Here is a 15,070-nt window from a genome sequence, read left to right as displayed (position 1 = left end):
AACAAACAAAAAACAAAGAAACCACAGTGTGTAGAGCAAGTCTTCAAGGGCCTTCCATGCCTTTTGTTCTGTTTTTGGAAATGTCAAAAGGATTATGGGAGGAGGGTGAAGGAAGGAGATTAAGGTGACAGTATATGGTAGCTGGACTTCATATACCTAGGTGAAACAGAACTAAGAAACCTCTTGCAATTGCTTTAAGTGGGGCGGGCAGGGGGTTGAGAGGGAGAGACGATGGGGGAGGTGTAAGTAATGCACAATATAAGTTTGATTGGAATTGTCACTACGAATCACCCCTGGTATCATGAATATACCCTAATAAAAATTTGTTTTAAAAAAAGATTATGGGTAGGATCTGATCTAAAATGTCATACTTGAGTTTCATAAGTGACATGCAGTTTGTTCAGTTAATAAAAAGCAGAGTCACCAGGCAGCTCCATCTAACGAAGCCCCATTTGGAAAGCAGTGTGACCTCTAGCGTCGTTTTTTCTCATGGCAGCCCTTCGATACATCGTCTGATCTATACCTTATTGTGTTCTCTCTCTTAGGAGAACGGGAAATCATTTTCACAACTTCATTAGCTGGCAAGATCTAAGAGCCACTGAACTTGTGAAATCTTTGAATAATTCCTTTCTAATGAAGGTAATCCCTATCTTCTGTGATTTGCATATTATTGGATTTTCTTATAAATATCGCTTACCTGTAAATAATTTTCCTGCTTTAGGACATTCACACCAGAACACACCATCACACATTCCCCAACAGTGTGCCTCACGAAGCCCACCAGAGTTCAGGGTGGAATTCTAGTGAGAATTCATGTTTCTGCCCTGGAGAAAAGAAGGGCTAGATAAATTTTATCATGTTTTGTTACAAAGTGGATAATATACCAGGTGTGGTGGTGCACCCCTGTAATCCCAGTTACTCAGGAGGCAGAGGCAAGAGGATCATGAGTTTGAGACCAGCTCAGGCTAAGTTAGCAAGATCCCATCTCAGAAATAAAATATGAACCAGGTTGTGGGTTCAATCCCAGTTCCCCAGTACTATAAAATAAAAGGGGGAGAAAAGAAGACTGGATGTTAAGCTAGCTAGCTAGCTAGAGGCTACTGCAAGCTCTTAACGTTATACCTGGCACATAGTAGGTTAGCAATAAATGACAGTAAGAGTGACAGTGACATCAACACTGGCTGCTCTCCTGTTATTTTTCTGAAATCTCCCTCACTCCTAAATCAGAGGGTGAGACATTTTTCTAGCTTGTCCAGTGTGGTTCAATGGTGTAATTAATACTCAGTATTGATTAAGACTTCTAGTGCCTCACAATTAAAGGCCTCCTCAGCGACTGTGCTGCTGTTGGATGGGGCTGGAGGGAGGGTCTGTGCATCGCTTCTACAGGAAAAGCATTTAAAGACAGCGATTTTGTATCAGAGTGAGTGCAAATATATTACAGAATGTAACAGCCGGGATCCTCCCCTGCATTGACTCTCCTTTTTGTTAGTTTCATGTGAATTCCCTTGCTGTAATAGCTTGTGAGCTTCTGTCTATAGGTCAGTGACTGAAGAAGTTAGGGTGGTGATAAGGAGATTGTTTTGTGTAAAATTGTACAGTTTTAGGGCTGTAGATGTAACTCAGTGGTAGCTTGCCAACTATATGTAAGGCCCTGGGTTTGATCCCCACTGCTGCTGAAAACAGTGCACGATTTTAATATGTAAGTTTGTACCTTAATAGATCATTGTTTTCCCTGCTGCACTGGGGATCGAACCCAAAGCTTCACACGTGCTGGACAAGTGCTGCACCTGTGAATTGCATCTTCAGCCAATGTATAACTTTAGTTTTTAATAGTTCATCAAACGTTCCTAGCTGGCCACACTGTAATCCCAGCAGCTCAGGAGACTAAGTGGAAGAATTGGGAGTTTGAGGTCAGCCTGGGTAACATAGTGAGACCCTGTCTCAGAAAGAAGAAAAATTCTTAAGTTAGTCATAGAGGTGGTTAAAACTTTTAGTGCTTTGGAATAAGTTGTGCTGGGGGTGTAGCTCAGGGTAGAGCGCTTGCTTAGCGTGCACAAGGCCCCGGATTGATCTCCAGCACTAGGAAAAGTAGAAAAGGATTGATCTCAAGTCTTTTTAGTTGCGAAACCCTGTAGCCATTGCTCTACCTCCGAACTCATATTCCCAACCTCCAGCTCTCAAATCCTCACACCAACGATGGCCTCGTGCAGAAAACTGAGCATGTATTTATTTTTTAATTTTATTGTCATGCTGGAGGTACACTGTGGCATTTACAAAAGCTCTTACAGTAGATCAAATATGTCATAGTTGAATTCACCCCTCCGTCATCCTTCTTTATCCCCCCTAACATTGACTTAAAGGACTTCATCTACTTCATATTTGAACAAGTGCATGATGAAATTTTTGGTCCTTAGTAGAAAAACGCACACACACACATTCTCCAGTAGCTCAAGACCCAACCTAGAGCCTGCCGTGACAATCCCAGAGCCTGCCATGACAGCTCCAGGCCTGCAATGACAACTCCACGGTCTGCCATGCTGGTGGAGCTGCCCCGAGCTGCAGGCATTCTTCCACACACCGTGGTGTATTAATTGGGGGCTCTTGCAAGTGTTTGTCACGTATTTGTCAGAGCTGGCCCACAGCTCTGGCCAAGGGCAGCCCCAGACAGTGGTGAATTCAGCAGGTGCATGGCTGGTTTTTCTCCTTCCCCTCAGACATGCCAGCTTCCTGCAGCCTGACTCTTCCCCTTGGTGGTGACGAGGGCTGGGTCTAGCGTGAAATCCCAGCTCTAGCGTGGTCCGGCTCTCACTGCCCTGGACCCCGTCTCCTGGACTCACTGAGGACCAGGCTCCATCTTTGCCTGTTGTTGCACTGAGGACCAGGCTCCATCTTTGCTTTCTGTTGTTCCCACAGAAAGCCTCATATAAGCAGAGAGGTGTCCGTGATACCTCTGTCTTTAGGGTCCAATTCCTACGAGCCCTGCTCGGGAGCCCATGCCTACCATCCCAAAGTTGCCCCCTCACCCGCCACTCACTCCATGTCCTTTGTCTCCTTCACAGAACTTACTCAATTCCAAGGATTCTGAGGCACGCGTTTTTTAATTAGAGGTTTAATTGAGGTCACCATAGATTCATAGAAGTGATGCACAAATCGCTTACACACCTTGCTGATGTTAATGTTTTGCAAACCTATGGTATAATTTTAAAGGATAGTGACAGAAATATAAACAATAGATCTTATCTGAATTTCCCCAGTTTCCTTGTACTAATTAGTGTGTGTGTGTGCGCGCGTGCGCGCGTGTGTGCTGTTCAGCTTTTTCATCTGCGTGGGTTTCATGTGTCCTCTCTCTATCATAAGCTACTGAGTAGTTCCTCGCTTCACTTCTTATGCTGCTGTCCTGTAACTACATTTACCTCTCTCCTATCCCTCGCTCTTGGTATACACCAATCTACCTTCTAGTTAAAAATGGTCTAGAGCTGGGTGTGCTGATGCATGTCTGTAATCCCAGCTCTTAGAAGGCTGAGGCAGGGGGACCATGAGTTCAGGCCAGCTGCGTACATGGTGCATTCCAGATCAGCTTGGGCTACAAAAAGAAATTGTGGCTCAAAACAAAACAAAAATGACAACAAAAAGTTCTAATTTTAAAAATGTTACATACATAAAACCATAGTAAGACTCTGTCTCAAAAAAAAATTAAATCTGGGTGCCAGTGGCTCACACCTGTAGTCTTAGCTACTTGGGAGGCTGAGATGGAGAGGCTCTCCATTCGAGGCCAAGTCTAGGTAAAAGTTTGAGCAACCCCATCTCAACCAATAGCTGGGCTCAGTGCCTGTCATCCTGACTGTGCAGGAGACAGATTGGGAGGATCATAATTCCAGCCAGCCCAGCAAAAAAGCTCAGAAGATACCGTTTCAACGGGGAAAAAGCCGGAAGTGGTGATGTACACCTGTCATACCAGGTGTGGCAAGAAGTGTAAAACAGAACCGTGGTCCAGGCCAGCCTGGGCAAGAAGCGAGACCATACCTCCAAAATAACCAGAGTGAAGGGGGCTGGGGCTTGGCTCAAGTGGTAGAGCACCTGCTTAACAAGTGTGAAGTCCTGAGTTCAAATCCCAATACTGCCAAAAAATTAAGATACCAAGTTATTAAAAGAAAAAAAAGCAAACAAAGAAAAATGGGGTAGAAAAGAATTATGGGGTTTTATAGGTGTGTTTTACATTGATTGATTGATTTAGACAGGTTCTTAATTATGTAGCCCAAGCTAGCCTTGAACTTGTGGTCACCTTGATGTAGCCTCCTGAGTGCTGGGATTATAGGCATCTACCACCATGTCTGACTCTAGCCTTGACTTCCTGGGCTCAGGTAATCCTTTTGCTTTAGCCTCCTGAGTAGCTGGTACTACAGGCTTGTGCCGCTGTACCCAGCTAGAAAAGAGTTGTTTTTAAAAGACTTGCATAAGCACCCGAGCCTCTGGTCCTTACAAAGGAGTTGGTGGTGATATGTTGTATTTCATGTGTTAGAGTACAGATGGTCACTCAGGGTAATATTGCTGCTGCTGACTTTCGTAAGTGCTGAGAACACTTTCCTTTACAGTCAAGTGGCTTGTTTCTCACTGGGATTGTTCATCTGTGCAGCATAAAAACCATCACATGTATTTTTGTACAGTCTATCTTTTTTTAATAGCTTTTACACAGCTCCTGCAGAGCGCTTCACTTTTTCAGTAGAAGTCAACGGATGTTAGCAGCCAGTCGCTTCGCTTTCACCACCCAGCAAGCTTCTCTGAGACTGTTCTGGATTTTACAGAACGTGGCCGAAGTAAGTAAAGACTGTATGTGTACAGATGAGAAAAAGACCGGGCGGGGGCTCCACGGCTCACGTCTGTAATCCCGCCTACTCCAGAGGCCGAGTTAGGAGGATCACAGTTCAAGGCCAGGCTGGGCAAGAGCACAAGAGCCTATGTGAGAAACAATTAAAGCCAAAAGGGCTGGCAGAGTGGCTCAGGTGGTAGAGCAGTGCCAGCAAGCACAAGGCCCTGAGTTCAAACCCCAGTTCTGCCAAAAAAAAAAAAAAAAAGAAAGAAAGAAAGAAAGAAAGAAAATACCCTCCCAAATGAAAGACTGTGGGGAAGAAAAACTGATTATTCGAGGGGAATTAAGTGCCCAGCTCTGCTGGGATGGAGACCATGCGTCTTTGCTGGTGCGTGCTCTGTAAAACTTTCTGTTGTGACATAAGACATGGAGAAGGGCTAAGAAGGCATGCGCTCAGTGTAGCAAAGACCTGTGTGCATCACCTGGACCCGGGGCGATGACACTGGGGCACTTTCTGTCACACGCCTTGCTTACTTCACAGCGAGTGTGCCGCTCCTCACGCCACACCGGAGTTCTGAGTACTGAACTGCGTGGACTGAATTTTAGAGTGCATTCTTCTGCGCTGTACTCCTTTTGCTCAATACCATGTGTGAAATACACCCATGTCGTATGTAAACTTTCTAGTTCACTTTTGCACTGGTGTTTCCTGTTTAGTGTATGATTTTTTTTTTGCTATCCTGGGATTTGAACCTCGGGCCTGTGCTTGCTCAGCAGGTGCTCTACCACTTGAACTACTCTGCCAGTCCTCAGTATATGATTTTACTGCACTTTAAAAAATTCTGCTCTCGCATTCACTTGGGCCGCTTCCAGTTTGGGGCTATAACGAGTGACATGTCTCACGACGGTCACGTGAACAGTGGCCTATGCACGGGAGGGACTGTGAGGGAACGAATGTGTATGTGTGCTTTCACTTTAGTGAGCAATGTCAGCCACATTTCCATAGCACTTGGGGCCGAGGCAGAGGACTGTGATTCAAGGCCATCCTGAGCTATACATAACAAGACCCTGCCTATAAAAACAATTAAAAACAAAAACTTTTTCCAAAGTGGTTATGCTAATTTACACGGTCACCATCCATGGTGGGAGGACTTTTTACTTCATTTGCCATTGTAATTGATATTATTTCTCTTTTTCATTTTAGGCATTTTATTGGGAATTTTATTACAATATTTGACTAGAGAAAAAAAATCAAGATTCAGTCTGGGGAGTGGAACTCAGTGGGTGCAAATCCCCTGGGTTCAATTCCCAGTACCTTCTCCCCAAAATCCCACTAGATACATTCCGTAGGGGACACACTTTAGATTTTAAAATACAAATAGATTAAAAGTGAATGGTGGGAAGATGTATGGTGCAAATGGAGTGATCGTACTCATGTTAGTTTAACTCATATGCCTGGCGTGCTGGGGCACTCCTGTAATCCCAGCACTCAAGAGACACGGGTAGGAAGATCATGAGTTTGAAGCCAACCTGGGCCATACAGCAAGTTCCAGACTAGCCTGAGCTATGTCACAAGACCTTGTCACACCAAAAACCTGGATCTGGAGTGTAGCTTAGTGGTAAAGTTCTTGCCTAGTATGTGCAAGGCCCTGAGCTTGATCCCAAACATCAGAAAAGAAAAAAGAACCCCCAAAACTATCAGAGAACACTGCACACTAAATCTCAGCTATGGTGTTTCTTCTAGCTGCTTACTGTCCCCAAGCCTTTGAAACATGTATTATTATTAATTACTTGGCAGTACTGGGGTTTGAACTCAGGGCCTCGTACTTGCTAGTCAGGTGCTCTACCATTTGAGCCATGCCTCGGCTTTACTTTATATTAGAAATTAGGTTCTAAAGAAAAAAGGAAAAAGAAGAAATTAGGTTCTTGATAACCTTGCCAGGGCTGGCCTCGCACTCCGGTTCCTCCTGCCTCTGCCTCTTCCGGTACAGCTGGGGTGAGGGACATGTGCCACCGCGGCAAGCTGGCGTCTTTGTTTTTCCTTTCTGTTGCCTTCCTTGGTTTTCTCTGGAGGCTTTTTTTTTAAATTAGCATACATTAATAATATGAGGGGATTCATTGTTTCTTTTTATGCTTTTGGCCAGGTTTGGCAGTTGGTTTATAGGATATTTAGGCTTTGAGAGGTCACAGTTTGTGTCACAGCTGCTCTGCCATTCCAGCATGAAAGTGGCTATAATGAATGCATCAGCAAATGACTAGAGCTGACTTCCAGCAAAGCTTTATTTATGGATGCTGCAATTTGAATTTTATATATCTGTATGCGTCATGAAATAGTATTCTTTTGAGGTTCTGTTTTGTTTGGTAGTACTGGGGATTTGAACTCAGGGCCTCGTGAGCTCTTACTGCTTGGGCCACTCTGCTATCCCTTTTTTGTGATGGTTTTTTTTTTTTTTTTTTTGAGATTGGGTCTGGGCTAGCTTTGAACTTCAGTCCTCTTGATCTCTGCTTCCTGAGTAACTAGATTACAGGCATGCACCACTGGTGCCAGCTTCTTTGAGTTTTTCTAAGCATTAGAAAAACTTAGGGACTGGTGGAGTGGCTCAAGCGGTAAGAGTACCTGCCTAGCAAGCGTAAGGCTCTGAGTTCAAACCCCAGTGCCACCAAAAAAAACAAAACAAAAGAACTAGGAGCCAGAGCTGTAGCCAATTGGTAGAGTAGTTACTTAGCATGCAGAAGGCCTTGGGCTCAATTCCAGCAGCATAAAAATGAACAAAATTTAAAAACAATTCTTAACTTGTACAAAAGCAGCAGTGAATTGGATTTGGCCCTTGAGGGTGCTGTATGTACTTTAGGCTATACGCGTGTGTTTGTGTATCTACACTAAAAATATTTAGGCTTTGCTTTTATTTTCTTTTTATAACACAAGTAACGCATGCTTTTAGTGTAAAACTAAAGTGTTTCAGAAATGCCACATGGACAAGAAAAGCCACTGTCTCCAAACCTCAGCCCCTGTGATAATTGCTTAAAGTCTTGTGGAATATATTCTATACATTGTTTTCCTGTGTGGACGTTGACTTTTAACGTTTATAAATTGTTTATAAATGAGGTTATATTGTAGTTTCTGATCTGCCCTTAGTAGGTTAGGCCCTTTGAATTAATTTTGTGCTGTTGTGTCTTCAAGGTGCAGAAGGCAGTTGAAGAAGACAATTGTCGCTTTGGGACAGTTGACACCTGGTTGCTGCATAAACTCACAAAAGGTGAGGGGAGCGATAGCTGGACTCAAGCAGGAGAAATTGAGAGCAAAGAAATGGAGAAGTTACTCCCCACCCCCACTGTTCTTTCCCATGTCACAGCCGTACGGCTCTTTGGCACCTTAAGAACTCCATGGTGCAGTAAAGGTGGATTTATTTCAGATTTGTTGTAAGAGGAGGATGGTTTTAAAATTGTAAGGAAACCTTAAGATCTAAGACTGAGAAACAGTCTTTATTTCAAGAGTGGCAAAATTGAGGCCAGGTGCAATGGTTCATGCCTGTAATCCTAGCTACTCAGGAGTTAGAGACTGATGAGGGCTGCAGTTTGTGCTGGCCTGAGCAAAAAGCTAGTGAGACCCCCTCCATCTCAGCAAATGGGCTGGGCTTTGTAGTACATATCTGTGATCCAGTGACTCAGGAGGCATCGGTAGGAGGAGGCCTGCTCCAGCAAAAAGCAAGAGATGCTATCTGGAAAATAACTAAGGCAAAAAGGGCTGGGGGAGCGGCTCAAGTGGTAGAGCGCCTGCTTGCTAAGGCCCTGAGTTCAAACCCCAGTACCACACACACACACAAGAAAAGAATGACAGAACATGAGTTCAGTGCCACATCTGCTGTGTTGCACTTGGATGTAACTGTTGGGCGATGGCTCAGCCTCTCTGATCTTTACCCTGGGGATCATAAAGTGACAATGTCTATGAAAGTGCTTTTGTGAAATTCAGTGGGCGGTCGCTCTGGAGACTGTTGGAAATGCACGTCTGGAATGAGTTAGAGGGCAGACGGTCTAGCTTATAAACGATTTGTATGACATAATAATAAAGTGTGATTTCCAATGGGAACTTAGGTTCTGCATACGCCACAGACTTTTCCAACGCCAGTACAACCGGATTTTTTGACCCCTATAAGGTAAAGACATTTCAGCTTCTTTTGACTCACTCAGTTTTTTTGTATAATTAGGTTGGGTTCATTGTACTTTTTAAGTTAATGTAATTATTTCAATCAGTAACCCGTGTGCATGCTTATGGCATGGCACGCGAGGTCTGACACTTGTACATTGGTGTGATCGTGTTAGTGCGTGGGCTGACCCGTGTTTCCTGCGCAGCTGTGCTGGAGTGGCCTCATCACCTTCCTGGCTTCCATTCCTCTCTCCATCCTGCCGCCCGTGAAGGACACCAGGTAAGCTGCCTTCTCCCCGCTAGGGTGGGGACACCATTTTCCCACGCGCTGGAGGTGCTGTCCATCCATTATGTAACTTTTGGCCTATGTGAAAAACAACTTGTAAGCTTCGAATTGACACGCCCACAGCCATGACTAACTTTTAATCAATTGCATTTGAAGCCACCATTTTGGGTCAGTGGATGAAGAGGTATTTGGTGCGCCTATACCGATAGTTGCCTTGGTAAGTAGAGCCGTGAGGGTCTCTCTTTGTATCATAAATGAAACTAGTTGGAACTGTTTGGGGGCTTTTGTTGGTGGTGGTGGTGCTGGGGTTTGAACTCAGGGCCTAGTGCTTGCTAGGCAGGAGCTCTACCACTTGAGCTACACCCCCAGCCCGTTTTGCTTTAGTTAGTTTTTGACTAGGGTCTCCCATTTATGCCCAGGCTGTCCTGGATCAAATTTGTTCTTTTTTTTTGGTAGTAGCAGTGCTTGAACTCAGGGCTTCATGGCTTCACACTTGCAGAGCAGGCCCTCTACAAGTTGAGCCACACCTCCAGTCCATTTTGCTCTGCTTATTTTGGAGATGGAGTCTTGTGAATTATTTGCTTTGAACCTCGGTCTTCCTGATCTCAGCCTTCCAAATGCCCAGGATTATAGACCTGAACCTCTGGTGCCTGGCATGGACTGAGATCTCCCTATTTATGCTCCTGTGTAACGGACGGCAAGTGTGCATCACTACACCTGGCTTATTGCTTGAGATGGGGGTCTCACTAACTTTTTGCTTAGGCTGGCCTTGAACTGCCATCCTCCTGATCTCCACCTCCCCAGTAAAGGATTGCAGGTATGAGCCACCATACCCAGCTCAGGCTAGCCTTAAGAGAAGCAAAAGGTACTTGGCAGAATAAAATTAAAGTACCAGGGCTATGGGTGTACCCCAGTTGTAGAGCACTTGCCTAGCATGCACAGAGCCCTGGGTTTGATCCCCAGCACTGAAGGAAGAAAAAAAAAGTTCAATGTTCTTTTTCCCCTAAACTAAAGGGTTCTGGATATAACCAGAAGTAGCCTCTTTATTCTGCAGAGTGGACCTGTCTTCTATCCTGGAAACACCTCATAATTGTTTCCAACTACCTCTAGATTGTTTTCTAGAAAACTTAAATTTTGGGGCAGGGGTGGGTCTAGCTCAAGTGGTAGAGCACCTGCTAGCAAGCGAGAGGCCCTGAGTTCAAAGTTCAAACCCCAGTACAGCCGAAAAAGAAACCAGTAAATTTTTGAAAGGTGTAGTATTCTGAGTGGTATTTGGCTTATATATGATACTGTGAGACCAAAATCAGTGATGAGCCAGTGCTTAATTTATATTTCATTAATATGACCACAGGCAGTAACAGAGCAATTTACACTAAAAGGGAAAGCTGTACTTACCTTTTATAAAATCCTTAGCCAGCATCTACCAGGACAGATGCTGGTGTAAAAATGAAAAACGTGCTGGTTTTTGTTTTCAAGGGTCTGTTCACTATTCTGCTCTTTCTCTCTGGCTGGCTGGGGCGTGGGAAGCTGGAGAGCCTGCAGGATCTGCTGCCTGGGTGACAGCTGCTCGAAACCCAGGGTTGCATCTTATTTCCTGCAGCAACTGAAGCAGGCGGTAGAGACGCCTGTTCCTGGGTGGACAGTCTCACAACAGGAAGGGACCTTCCCAGGTCCTGGGTCATTTAGACTGAGGGCTTTACTCATTCTAGGGCTGGGTCCTAGGTTAGACTCGGGTGTGGCTGGGACAGTTACAGATTATTATTATTTTCTTCTCTCTCTCTCTTTTTTTTTTTGTCTTTTTTAGGGTTTTTTACTTTTTAGTTTTTAAATTTTGGGGGACAATTTTGCCAGGTAGCCCATGTTGACTTTGAACTTGAGATCCTCCTGCTTCAGACTACTAAGTGCTGAGATTATAAGTATGAACCACCATGCCCAGCCTAAAACGGCTTTTTGTTTGTTTGGTTTTTGGTGGAACTGGGGCTGAACTCAGGGCTTCACACTTGCAAAGCAGGTGCTCTGTGGCTTGAGCCACACCTCCTGTCCATTTTGCTCTGGTTATCTTGGAAGTGGGGGTCTCTTGAGCTATTTGCTGGCCTCGAACTGTGAACCACTGGTGCCCAGCTCCTGTCACTCTTAATGAAGGAGAAACTTATGAGATCAGTTATTTTGACTCATGATTGAAACCTCTGTGAGGCTGAAAATGAAAAATCTTAGTTTTGTTTCTATGAAATTATTCACATGCTGCTTTTTTTTTTTTTTTCCCATACTGGGGTTTGATCTCAGGGCCTGCACCTTGAACCACTCCACAGCCCTATTTTTGTGAAGGGTTTTTCAAAATAGGGTCTCACGAACTATTTGCCTGGGCTGGCTTTGAACCACAATCCTCCTGGTTTCTGCCTCCTGAGTAGCTGGGATTACAGGCATGAGCCACCAGTGCCTGGCTTTATTTTCATTTATTTTTTTTTCATGAAGTAGTTTGCCCATTGAAAATTCCTGTCTCAGGCTGGAGGTGTGGCTCTTGCCTAACAAGCACAAAGCCCTGAGTTCAAATTGCAGTACTACCAATAACATTTTTAAATTCCTAAGGCAGCTGTATGTGGTGACACACACCCATCATTCCTGCACCCAGGAGGCTGAGGCAGGACAATCAAAAGTTCAAGCCCAACCTGAGCTCCGTAGGGAGTTCCAGGCCAGCCTGAACAAGCAAACAAAAAGAACAGTAAGTGAAGCAGGGGGTGCACGGGTGGCAGCTCTCATGCCTGAGCATTCGTCGCAGGTCGGTGACCAGCAGTCGGCCATGTTTGGAGAGTGCTGCTTCCAGAGGGGAGACGTGAAACTCACCATGGGGACGGGGACCTTTCTGGATATCAACACTGGGAATGACCCTCAACACACCGTGGGAGGTGAGTGATCAGAAGAGGTCTGGCTTGCTGGGGAACAGCGCGCTCATTTTCATGTCTGTCTGTGAACCGCTGCTGTTTTCCTGTTTAATACCCTTCAGCGGTTATTCTTAGGGACAATCTATTTCCTTTCAATTAAAAGGGTTAAATTAATAGAATTTTTAAAAGCTAGAAAGATATTACAGAAAAAAAACCAGAAGGATTAGGGTGTTTTGGTCATCTTTCCAAATACTTACCTTTATTGCATGTTGTGTTTGTTTAAGACCTACTGTTAGGGCTCTAAATTATTTCGTGTGTGTGGTGCTGGGATGGAGCCCAGGGCCCTGCAAGTGCTGTACACCGAGCCACGCTCCCAGCCCTAATTTCTCTTTTTTGGTCTTTCTATTCTTTTCTCTCCCTCCCTTTTTCCCTCCCTCCCTCCTTCCCTCTCTCTCCTTCCCTTCCTTTATTGGAGTTTAAACTTGGGACCTCAGTCTTGCTAAGCAAGCGCACTACCACTTGAGCCTCGTCCCAAACCCAGAAAATTATTTTTTTTTGTTTTTAAAATTTAATTAACATTTGCACAGGGGGATACATTGTGATATTTACATATGTGCTTACAATATATCTTAGTTAAACTCACCCCCCCGCCCCCCGTCATTCTCCCTCTTTCTTCCTCTCCCCTTTCTTACAGAAAATTCTTCTTTTTGGTAGCTTTTTGGGGTGTTAGTTGTCTTAATGATAATTGTAAGAATTTGCTCTCCCTGATGGAGTAGATCTGGGTTGTGCAGACCCAGAAGTCTAGTTGTGGAACTATGTGCTGGAGGGTTGTGTCTCTTAGTTTGGACTCAGTTCTCCTTATGTGGTTACTCAGCTGTTTTGTTTTGGGTTTTTTTTTCCCTTGGTGGGACTGGGGTTTGAACACTTGAAAAGCAGGTACTTGCAAAGCAAGTGCTTTACTGCTTGAGCCATACCTCCAGTCCATTTTGCTCTGGTTATTTGTGAGAGAGGGTCTTGCAAACTAGTTGACTGGCCTTGAACATTGATCCTCCCCATCTCAGCCTCCCAAGCAGGATTGCAGGTGTGAGCCGAAGCTTGGCTGTTTTGGGGTTTTTTTGTTTTTTTTTTTTTGCAGTACTGGGCCTCAGGCTTGTTAAACAGGTGCTCTGCCACTTGAGCCACTCCACTAGCCCCAGAGCTGGTTTGGAATTCCTTTTCCTCGTTTCCACCCCTCTCCAACTGTCTGTTCCTTTCCCTTCACTGGGAAATTGGCTAAGAAAACAGTGGTCATTGCGTTGCATTGTTTGTATTCGAAGGCTTGTTTGGAACCACAGATAAACACGCTGGCACGGTTCTCCAGCAAATCAATCTCACAGTACCTTAATTTCTCAAAATATTTATTACCAGGTTCTAGAGACAGGCTAATTAAAATTAATATTTAAGGGCATTGGATGTAGCTCAGTGGTAGAATGTTTGCATAGCATGCTTGAGGCCCTGGGTTTGATACCGAGCAGCACAAAACAAACAAACAAATAAATAAAAGCTAAATAAGCCATATTTATTGCCAGGCTGTGCGCAAGTCCTTTTGTGCATTAACGCAGTTCACTCCTGCAGCTGTCCACAGCAAGCCATTTTACTGTCCAGAAAACAGAGCCTAAGAGGCCTGTGAGCTCACAGCTAGTGACCGTGAGGGGCTTTGAACTTGGGCAGTCTCTCTGCATAGGCACGTCGGGTTTTTTATGTAATTAATCGTTCGGTTGAGAGCATTGTTCTCATGAGTTGCTGTTTACTCACTGACTTATGTGGCTGTCTGCTTGCTTTCTCTCTGAGGCTTTTATCCATTAATTGGGTGGAAGATTGGGCCGGAAGTTGTGTGCCTGGCTGAAGGCAATGCAGGAGACACTGGCACTGCCATACAGTGGGCCCAGCAGCTGGGTAAGTCGACTTTTCAGTGACTTCACTGGCCAGACTTACATGATTGTAAGTCAGAAGGTGACCCAGAGAGTATTCCAATAAAACACCAGAATGAAAGGACATGTATTTTAAGAAAATAGAGAATGCTCTTATGATATTGGTGTGGTAAAGGCTAGGTATGAAGGCATGGAAGCCTAAGTTGAAAAAATAGCAGGTTTTTGCATATAAAACAGTAGGATGTACAGGGAGAGAGATATATGCCCCAAGCAGAATGAAAAGACTGACTAATCTGCTGGAGCAAATGTCAGGAAAATTAGTAAAATGACAAGAAATGGACAAAGGACAGAGGTACAAAACAAAGCAAAAACAGCCATCATGGAATGTTCTACATTCAATAATTAAGAATCAGAAATGCACACTTGAAAATATTACCCATCCTGTTTGCTGTCTCTCTTGTCAGAAGTTTCTAAGTTCGATGATGCTCGCTACTGGTGGACAATAGAGAAAAAAAAGATTCTTGTTTTCCTTTGGGATGGATTGATGGGTGTGGGCCTTGTGCAGGACAGCCAAGCAGTAGGTGTCATTTTACATTGCATAGACCTTTTTTTTTCTTTTTTCGCCTACCTCTACCTCCTGAGTAGCTGCTTATTACAGGCATGACTCACCATGCCCAACAAAGAATTCTTTTTTTGCAGTATGGGGTTTTGAACAAAGCGCCTTGCACTTACCAAACAAGCACTGTACCACTTCGGCCACACCGCCAAACCCAGTATACAAACCTTTTGCGCTAAGTTCTGTTTGTTTTCTCTGAAAATCATACAGGTGTGCAAAGATAAGTACATGCACACAATTTAATTCAGCAGTTAGAAATGAGCTCTGTTTAATAACAAAGTATTAAATAAATAAATGTCCGACCATGCAGTGGAACACTGTGCAGTCACTTAAAAATAACAGTGTATCTTGCACATTGTACTGACATGGTGTCTTATCTGTGACACGTTAGGGAGCGGATGAAGCAGCTAAAGGACAGCCTGTACAGCCAG

General features: G+C 44.4%; 1 protein-coding gene across 5 annotated transcripts in view; it reads left to right on the top strand.

Moving 5' to 3' along the window:
- The window catches only part of Gk5 (glycerol kinase 5), a 49,370-nt gene that overhangs the window by 13,438 nt on the left and 20,862 nt on the right, over positions 1-15,070 (top strand). For 2 of the 5 annotated variants that reach the window (XM_020184586.2, XM_074059079.1), the window contains 8 exons: positions 546-639; positions 4,683-4,814; positions 7,986-8,061; positions 8,897-8,958; positions 9,155-9,228; positions 9,391-9,451; positions 12,011-12,137; positions 13,944-14,048. In XM_020184586.2, the coding sequence (XP_020040175.1) occupies positions 546-639; positions 4,683-4,814; positions 7,986-8,061; positions 8,897-8,958; positions 9,155-9,228; positions 9,391-9,451; positions 12,011-12,137; positions 13,944-14,048 (731 nt within the window). The remainder of the gene's footprint in view (positions 1-545; positions 640-4,682; positions 4,815-7,985; positions 8,062-8,896; positions 8,959-9,154; positions 9,229-9,390; positions 9,452-12,010; positions 12,138-13,943; positions 14,049-15,070) is intronic. The other 3 variants (XM_074059078.1, XM_074059077.1, XM_074059080.1) reach the window with 3 other exon arrangements.

This window comes from Castor canadensis, chromosome 17 (assembly GCF_047511655.1).
Source record: "Castor canadensis chromosome 17, mCasCan1.hap1v2, whole genome shotgun sequence".
NCBI lineage: Eukaryota > Metazoa > Chordata > Mammalia > Rodentia > Castoridae > Castor > Castor canadensis.
This window is presented reverse-complemented; position numbering and strand designations above follow the sequence as displayed.